Here is a 9,772-nt window from a genome sequence, read left to right as displayed (position 1 = left end):
CCAATTAGATTTACCTCCTGTATTATTGGTTTAGTCTTATTTTAGATGATTTGTTCTAATTGAATCTTCAACCGCCTATCAAGTGGTTCTAATATTCTTCGGTAATGGAGCTAAAAACTCATTCTTATTGATCGTTAACCTTATTGCTTTGTTCAAGATTTTAGGTTCTAACAACTTTAATGTCTCGTTTAGTTCATCTCGTAGACCTCCTTAGAATCTTTAGATATAATAGCTCTCCCTCTGAGGTACGTTCTTGGCCATGGCTAAAGATTGCAATTATCTCCATTGATCGATGTATTTCATTATGTCCCCCGTTTGTTTTATCTAATGGAATTTAGTAATAATACTTTAATGGTCTGCTTCTTGAAATCTTTGTGATACTTCATTGGTGAATGCATCCCAAGAGGAAATAGTAGGATCCATCAAGTAGTTTGTAACCTATATGTCAGATCTTCCTATAAAAAATAAATCGCATAATTCACCTTTTTGATGTCTTTGATTGTGAAGTTTCCAAAAAATTGATTCACCCTTCTGACCAATCCTCTATAATTCATTCTGTCAAACTTATCAAACTCGGTTCTAGGATTTTTTTAAAGATAATCTCCCCATTGATTGTAATCTCCATAACTTTGATGCTCGCAGATTTTCTGGTTTATTAACTAATGGGTATGTGTTTGGCAGGTTCACATCCGGTCTTCGAAATATTTCATCTCTAACCACGTCCAGTCGCAGACGATGAAAAAGATCCTCTAGGTTCTTCTTCATCTTTATTAATAGGTATGTTTCTTGACCCTAGTTTGGCTTCTATATTTTCCAAGAATTTTGAGTGGTATTGCGCTATTTCTTATTGAAATTCTACAATCTTGGATTCAATTAGTCACATTTGTTCTAGAAGTTCTTGTTATACCATAACCATTATTTTCTACAACTACTGCTTCATTTTTGTTTGTTAAAGATACTTCAAGGTTGTCAATACTATCTTCTATTTTGTGAATAATTTCATCTATAGCTTGTGATCTTGTCATTGTAGTCAGTGAATATCTTTCCTTAAAATTGTATGCTCTAATACCAAATATCATGTCCCAATAGTTCACGTTTTCCAAAAGTGTACGTTATCAATAAATCTATAACTTTAACTAGAATTGATTTGGTGAACATGTAGAGAAGAAAAAGGTAGAGAAATAGATAGTCTTGGTAAATAAGAACAAGAAGAAAAAAAAACAAGAGCAATTAATCAAGGTTTTATTATCAAAAGAAAAGTAATGTGATTTACATCCAAATATCTCTCCCCCTAACCACTAGTAATCTATCTATTTATACTTAGAAGTTCTAACTGACTAACTGAAATATACTAACTATCTAACTGAAATATTATAAGTGAAATTGATATACTGGTAAAATGGAGCCTTTTAATAAGATCATTCATTAGGTATCGTGTAGAGTTGAGCCGAAGAAGAATTGGGTTCTATCGGGCAAGTTCTCTCAATACATAATGATAGTGAGATCGATTCAGAGGGATAGGATAGTAAACAAACCTTCTTTAATTAAAAAAACAATCATCAAATACATATTGATAGTACAAATTAATTTATGTCCGTTCAAGAGTAGTCTCACAAATGTTGGAAGGAAGAATGTAGTAAAGATCATTATATGCGTTAATAAGATATGTAATTCATATAGTTGGCTCATTAATGGCATAGAGCGTCTCGAAATAAAAAATGATTTGTATATTATTAATAAAGAAAATTATATAGAAACGTAAATAGAAGAAAGAGTGATTAGGGTTATTTTTAGAGTCTAGAAAATGAGTAAGAATTCCTCCTTTGTTTCACGCTAATAGATTATAAACGAGCGATTTGATAGAGTCAAAAACTCATCGATGGACATCGCCTTGGAAAATGGTTTTTTCTATATACTTGCAATCCTAAAATACTCGTTAGAAATAAACAAATTGTAAGAAATCTTACAAGAAACAAATGCGTAACTCATACATGTGGTGGAAACCGAGAAGCGGATGTGGATGAGGAAAGAGCTTGTGATCATAGTCGAGATTAGAGGGAGGGAAGCGAGGTGTGGCTACTAACTAGGCTTCTCAAGACGAGGGAAAGACGAAAATTGAAGAGGCTTGAAAAGTGATTTAGGTTTTGAATATTCAAATATTCTTAATGTTGCTAGGTTAAAAATAATTCTAAGTGGACCTTTATTTGAAAATATGTTGATTGGACTTATATAATGGATATTTAATATTTTTATAAAAAGAAAAAATATAAGTTACTAATAATTAGGATGGGTTAAAAATTTCTAAACAATAGTGTATGCATTTATTTACGTTTGCTTCTTAAAAATATCTTCCGTTTTCCATTCGAAGGGCCCCATATTCAAAGGTGGTTTAGAGAATATAGAAAATTGATTGAATCCCCATGCCTTACATATTCTTTCGTGTGTTCCGCCTTAGAGAGGAAACAACAAATAACTTTGATGGTAGACTCAACCTCGGATACAGATTTAAGAAAATAAAATTCTTGAATGTTATGTTAGAGAACCTCTTGTCTTACATTTCTCTTGAATCTCGTAAAAAGGTAGACAAGAAGACTATCCTTATGGAAGGTGTCTTGTGTTTGAGATGAGAAACTGAAAATAGAGTTCTCTAGCTTGAACCTTTTATTTGTCCTGTACAAGTTTTAGATTAGTTCGCACTAGGATGTGTTATTCTTATTAACTTCCAGAGTCGCCACCTTATTTTAATTGTTAAATAAATAAAGGGAAATAAATTTAGAAATTTGTTTTAAAGGTCTGGTGCTTGGTTACGTGTGGAAAGGGGCATTGGGGCCATGGTTCAAACGTCCATCCAAATGGACATTTTCTGGTCAAAAATAGTTGACCACTATTTGTTTGAAAGGATTGTTAGACATGCGTTCTGAGTTCAGAAATCTTATGTTCTTGTAATTATCTTCACATGTGTCTAAATAAGGGGATATCTGTATTTCTTGCTTAGAGATGACTTTACATGTCCATTAAATTTAGACAATGTTAAGATAGAAGTGCTATGAACGTTTCACGAGCACAAAATTAATACAAATATAAAGTGAAAAAAATCGCTTGTTTCTTGATTATAAATTCGAATAAAAAGTAGATTTAGGAGTACGCTGCAATTTCGTTTGTAATTTCGAAGTTATAGAGTTTCGGTTATGACACTACAAAGAAGAGTATTTTTTTAAACGTGATCCAAAAATTCAGAAAATTTTTGTGGAGGTCAAAAATATTTTTATAAACCTACTAGATTAATTCTATAATTTTTTAGGATGTAGAACTCAAGAAATCAGCTCTCAAAGATAGAAGTTTTCCAAACATGCCCTAAAAATGATGGAAAATTTTAAATTGTAGAAACTAATATTTTTGAACATACTATAATTTTTAAGATTTTTCTAATTTGATTTAGAGGGGAAATTTGACGAAATGACCATAATGATTTACTTATTTGCATCTGTGATCACCCGATAATTTTTATGTCTCTGGTGACCACTTAATTTTTTTTGGACGAAAATACTCTTATCGCGTAACGCGAAGGGAATAGGGTTTTATATAAATAATATATTTTTTTAATTTCGTTATTTTTATTTCTCTCTCTTCTCACTCTACTCCGCGTTCTCTCTCTCGTGACGGCCACTGACAACGGCGACGGCGGAACCCTAAACAAACACATCATACAGATCGACGACCAAAATCCGTTCTAATATCATTTGTTCATCTTATTTTTCATACTACTAATCAATTTATGTTATTATTTTGTTCATCTTTAAACCTTAAACCCTAAACCATGAAGTTGTTTATAATGTTCATCTTGTTGATATTTTATTTATCTTGTTCATATTGGTTGATCAAATTCATTCTTCATATTGATAATAGTGATATTTGCATATTGATGTTCAAGGAAGATTCATGTTCACGATGGAATGTTCCTTCGTGATGGGTCCCTTCGCGATGGGTCCCTTCACGATGGGGCAAGATTTATGGGTTAATGCTATGAATTGGTTGTTCATCTTTTCGATGATGGTATTTGCAGATGATGCTCTAAATCTGTGATCTCGAGAAGTGGCACAGTAGTTACGTGAAGCAGCATTGCGTTATGCGAAGGCCCATCGTGTTACGCGAAGTGGCATAGTCATCACGCGAAGCGGCACGGTGGTCACGCGAAGCGACATTGCGTTACGCGAAGGCCCATCGCGTTACCTGAAGCGGTCCGGTGGTCACGCGAAGCGGCATGGTTGTCACGCAAAGGGAAGGCGTACGTGCTATGGAAGAGTTGTACTTAGATTTGTGTAAAACACCAAATTCGATTCCTATTATTTTTCAGATGAATGAAGAATGGATTTCTTTGTTTTGTTTGATTAAAGAATTTGTCATATACTCATATTCATGCATATTTGTCATATACTCATATTCATGCCTATTTGTATGTCTTGCCTTATCAGTTAAGTTACTAATTATGGTTGAGACTTTTGCTAAGATTTACTTAGTATTTAAGGACTTTAATTTGGATAGTATTAGGGTTATGCTGAATATTATAAACAAACATTGTATCCTCAACTCTATCAATCTTTTCTCTACTATGTTTTCGTCTCAGTTTATGGGTGTAAATCTCAATCATTTGAGATTAATTTCAAATAAACTCATTTTCGAATTAAGAATCTATAACTTATAGTAATTAAGGTTATTTGAAAACAACAAGGCCTTATAAATTGCTCAAAAAATAATTATCACAAAGAACCAAATTTAAGATAATCCAACAATTGGATAATCATCCACTAAAATCAGTGAAAACGATACAACAGGTGTATTATTAATCACCTTAAATAGTTATAGTTGTCTTTCTAGGCAATCTTAGGACATCAAAAGATGCAAAGAACATTGAACAACGAAAACTTCAAAAAAATCCGAGTTAGAAGGTAAAACAAAACGCTCAAGGGATGGCCCTTCGCTATAAGGGATGACCCTTCACGTGACCACTATATCGCTTCGCGTAACGCGATGGGCCTTCACATGACAATCGTGCCACTTTGCGTGACTACTATGCCACTTCGCGTGACGACCGTTCTATTTGCGTAATGCAATGGGCCTTCGCGTAATGACTGTGCCGCTTCGCATGACCATCGTGTCGATTCGTGTAACGCGATGGGCCTTCAAGTAACGCGATGCCTCTTCGTGTGACCATCGTGCCGCTTCGCGTGACCACTGTGCCACTTCACGTGACCTTTGTGACGCTTCGCGAGATCACACGAATCTTCCCTGTAACGGAACCGATTTAGAGCATCATCTGCAAATATTATAATGAAAAAAATTAACAACTGATTCATAGCATCAACCAACAAATATGGCCCCATCGGGAAGGGACATTCCATCGTGAACATGAATCTTCCATTAACATCAATATACAAATATCAATATTATCAATATGAAGAATGCATTTGATCAACCAATACGAACAAGATGAACAAAATATCAACAAAATAAAAATTAAGAACAATCTCGTGGTTTAGGGTTTAGGGTTTAGGGTTTAGGGTTTAGGGTTTAGGGTTTGAAGATGCACGAAATAAGAACATAAATCGATTAGTAGGATGAACAAAAAGACGAACAAATGATATTAGAACGGATTTTGATTTTCGATCTGTATGATGTGTTCGTTTAGGGTTCCACTGTCGTCGTGGCCGGTGGTCGTCGTGGCCGGTGGTCGTCGCGAGAGAGATAAAATGCGGAGTAGAGAGAGAAGTGAGAAAAAGAAAAATAACAAAATGAAAAAAAAATAGAGTATTTATATAAAATCCTATTCCCTTCGCGAAACGCGAAGGGCCTTCGCATTACGCGGTAAGGGTATTTTCTTCCAAAAAAAATTAAGTGGTCACCAGAGCAATAAAAATTATCGGGTGACCATGGATGCAAATAAGTGAATCCTTAGGGTCATTTCGTCAAATTTCCTGATTTAGAGGCTCCAATCCCTTAAAAGAAGTTGTTTGGTATAAAAAGAAACCAAACAAGCCTTAAAGAATTTCTAAATTTTTTAAATTCAGACTTTAAGGCCAAAATTGGAACTAAATGAAGTTCGAGGGTCGATTTCGATGTGATCGGATAGTAAATAAATTCAAATTTTGTTTATTATCAATGGAATGATAGTAAATAAACTGAAAGAAACTTTTTTACCATATTTGACCCAGGCCAAATGGACAAATCCAAGCTCACCGCGTTGTTAGCCTGTCACGCATTCGTCCAGCATGGCATCGTCTTCCTCGTGAGCTTTCTTCGTTGTTTTCTGATAAAAGGCTTAGTGAAAATAGATCCTTTCGTTGATGCTTTAAATGAGGTGACATAGGGAGTTCATTTCTCGATTTATCACGCTTCAGTTCAAGAGTATCCTACGATTGGAAATTGATCGCGACATCGACTTTTTCCTCCTTGAGTAGCAAAGAACTCATGTAATGAGGCACAGATACAAACTGCAAATCGACGACACTTTAGCTAGGTGATCTCCGGAGTCTCTTCCTTGCATATTTTTGCCTCGATATGTGCTCTCATCGAAACTCGAGATCAACTGAAATATGTATGACATGAGTTTGTAGTTTCGACTTCAATGGCGGATAACAGTTCGATCGACGAACAACGATTGCATTTTGAATGGTCTAACCTACCTCTAATCTCGACTAGGCTAACTAAGATCTAAATCTAACATAATTCTAGCAGCTATAAATTAACCAAACATCAATTAAACAAGTATCACATTCATTAATCAACCAATCGATAATTCGAAATCAATCAAATCAATATTCAAACATGTTAGAATATTAAGAGAAAGAGAATAATAGTGTACTTCTTTATTCAATATAATAGAAATATTTATACATGAATTACATTAAGAAAATATTATAGAATATATTATAGAATATAATATATTATATTATAGAATATAATATAATAATATATCAATATAATATATTATTATATTATATACACTAACACCCTCCCTCAAGCTCAAGGTGGAAGAGCATTGAACATCTTGAGATTGGAGACTAAATCTTGAAAACATTAAGGAGGATGAGATTTGGTAAAAATGTCAGCAATCTGAGCTTGCGAAGAAATAGGAATCAATTGTATGGTACTATTAATAACATGATGTCGTGTCAGATGACAATCTATTTCTATATGTTTGGTACGTTCGTGAAATACATCATTATGAGCAATCTACATTGCACTATTATTATCACAGAAAAGTGGAATAGCAGCGGATGCAGGAACACCCATATCTTGAAGTAACCATTGAAGCCAAAGAAGCTCAGAGATAGTATCTGCAAGAGCACGATATTTAGATTATGTACTATAACCTGAAACAACAGTTTGTTTCTTACTTCTCCATGAAATGAGAGATGTGCCAAGAAATAAACAATAGCCAGTAGTGGATCGACGATCAGTCGGATCATCTGCCCAACCAGCATCAGAGTATGCTTGTAACTCTAGATGAGAAGAGTGAGCAAAATATAGTTCATGAAATAAAGTTCCTCTAATGTATTGTAATATACGAAGAGCGACAGAGAAATGATTTGTACGAGGAGATGACATAAATTGACTCACGATATGGAAAGCATATGCAACATATGGCCGAGTGACAGTAAGATATATAATACTACCAACTAGTTGTCGATAAAGTGTTTCATCACTTAGTGGAGTACCATCAGTAGCAGCCAAATGTTTTGTGGAGTCAAAGGGTGTGTTAACAACTTTTGTGTCAGTAATATCAACTCGAGATATGAGATTAGTTGCGTACTTAGCTTGTGATAAATAGTAACCGGATTTGTCGAAAGTTATTTCAAGTCCCAAAAAATAACTTAAATGTCCAAGATCTTTCATTTCAAATTATTGATGTAGAAAATTCTTTAGATCGCGAATTCCATTTGTGTCATCACCAGTAATTATCATGTCATCCACATAAAATAGAAGTAAGGTGCAACCTTGATCTGTTTTACACAAAAACAATGCATGATCATAAGAGTTGGATTTGAAACCAAGATTACCAATCTTTGAAATAGTTGCCATCTTTTGTTAGCAGCTATTGCAATGAGGCTACGAACATAGATCAATCGAGCGGTAGGAGCAAATGTTTCCTCATAATCAATATCATATTCTTGAGTATATCCCTTAACAACAAGGCAAGCTTTATATCGTTCAACTGAACCATTTGCTCGTGTCTTAATTTTAAAAATTCATTTACAACCAACGACTGACTTATGTGAAGATAAATCAATGAAGTCCCAAGTTTTTATCGTGGTAAGTGCTTGCAATTCTTCTGTCATTACTTACTGCCATAAAGGGTTAGAGTTGGCCTCGCGAAAAGTACTAGGTTCATAGAGATATATAATAGTTGAGTACACATAAAAGTTACGAAGACGAACAGAAAGTTGACTTACACTATTAGTACGACGAGGAGGTGGTGTGGTGGTGGTGATGGTTATGGTGATGGTGATGGTGGTGATAGTGGTGGTGGTGGAAAATAAAAACACTCTTGAATGATATGATCAGATGAGGTATGTGCCGGATTTTGAGATGGAGAAGATGTCGATGTAGGAAATGAAGATGGAGTTGAGTCGCATGAGTTGTTAAATGGTCCTACACAAGAAATGTCAAGAAACAGAGGTATGGTGGGATCACGAAAAAATTTTGTAGGAGTTTAATTGACTCTAAATTTAGATATAGTTGAAAATATCTTATGTTCCAAAAATGATACATGACGAGAGATACGAAGACGCTGAGACAATGGACCCCAACACATGTATCATTTGTGTTCGATTCCATAACCTAAGAAATAACATAATTGAATTCGAGGTTCTAATTTATTGTATTCATGAGGTTGTAATAAAACAAATCAAAGAAATCCAAAAACTTTGAGAGTTTGATAATTTAGAGCTCGATTAAAAAGACGTTTAAAAGGAGAGATGTTATATATGACAGTAGAAGGAATGAAATTGATAGTATAAACAGCGGTGAAAGCTGCTTCTCCCAAAAAGTTATCGGGACAAGAAGACGAGATGAGAAGGGCTCGAACAATATTAAGAATGTGTCTATATTTTCGTTCTGCCCGACCATTTTGTTGAGAAGTTCCAGGACAAGATCTTTGAATTAGTATGCCCTCTTATGCTAGAAACTCTATGAATTTTGTGTCTTTGTATTCCATGGCATTATCAATGCACAAGATTTTAATTTTAGAGGAAAATTGAGTCTGAATCATATTAGCAAACTGAATGTAAATTGAGGACAATTCAGACCTATTACGCGTCAAATAGATCCATGTATAACGAGAAAAATCGTCAATAAATATCACATAATATTTTAAACCACCTATAGTATTATGTGGTGCAAAACCCCAAATATCAGAGTGAATCATTTTAAACAAATGAATAATTTGATTAACGAACTTATAACACTTCAATGCGATAGAATTATAACGTGATTAAAGTTCACCTTAAGAAGTGAAAGGAGTGATGGACAAGTCAAATAGGTCGTTAGCCGCAATCGTTCTCATCGGAGAAAACAAATTGCTCGTTAGAAGCAGTTCTCTCTCTTACTCTATGTTGAGGTGGAATCTCTCAAGTGTAAGATGATTTAATATTAGAAAATATTCCCTAAATTGTGAAGGTTTAGGTGTTAAATATGTAGGGCTCAGGGTAAGATGTGGAGTTTCCGGTTTTAATTAGTTACCGACTTAGTGAGTCAATTGAGCATCGCCTCGGGA

General features: G+C 34.4%; 1 protein-coding gene across 1 annotated transcript; it reads right to left on the bottom strand.

Moving 5' to 3' along the window:
• Nucleotides 1-5,180: 5,180 nt before the first annotated feature.
• LOC124930087 (uncharacterized mitochondrial protein AtMg00810-like) lies at nucleotides 5,181-7,893 on the bottom strand. The gene is made up of 3 exons (XM_047470451.1): nucleotides 7,395-7,893; nucleotides 7,254-7,334; nucleotides 5,181-5,314 (listed from the first exon to the last, which is right to left on the bottom strand). Exons 1-3 carry the CDS (start codon nucleotides 7,891-7,893, stop codon nucleotides 5,181-5,183), a joined length of 714 nt encoding a protein of 237 aa, XP_047326407.1.
• Between the last annotated feature and the right edge of the window lie 1,879 nt (nucleotides 7,894-9,772).

This window comes from Impatiens glandulifera, chromosome 3, assembly GCF_907164915.1.
Source record: "Impatiens glandulifera chromosome 3, dImpGla2.1, whole genome shotgun sequence".
Taxonomy (NCBI): Eukaryota; Viridiplantae; Streptophyta; class Magnoliopsida; order Ericales; family Balsaminaceae; genus Impatiens; species Impatiens glandulifera.
Note: the sequence above shows the minus strand (reverse complement) of the source record. Positions and strands in the feature narration are given on the sequence as shown.

Excerpts from the sequence above, each read along its gene's own strand:
- LOC124930087 (XM_047470451.1), bottom strand. The coding sequence starts at position 7,893 with ATGAAAGATCTTGGACATTTAAGTTATTTTTTGGGACTTGAAATAACT. Across the intron at positions 7,335-7,394 it reads ATCTCTCATTTCATGGAGAA|ATACTATCTCTGAGCTTCTT; the intron begins GTAAGAAACAAA and ends GTGCTCTTGCAG. Across the intron at positions 5,315-7,253 it reads CGCTGCTATTCCACTTTTCT|ATGATGCTCTAAATCGGTTC; the intron begins GTGATAATAATA and ends TAATATTTGCAG.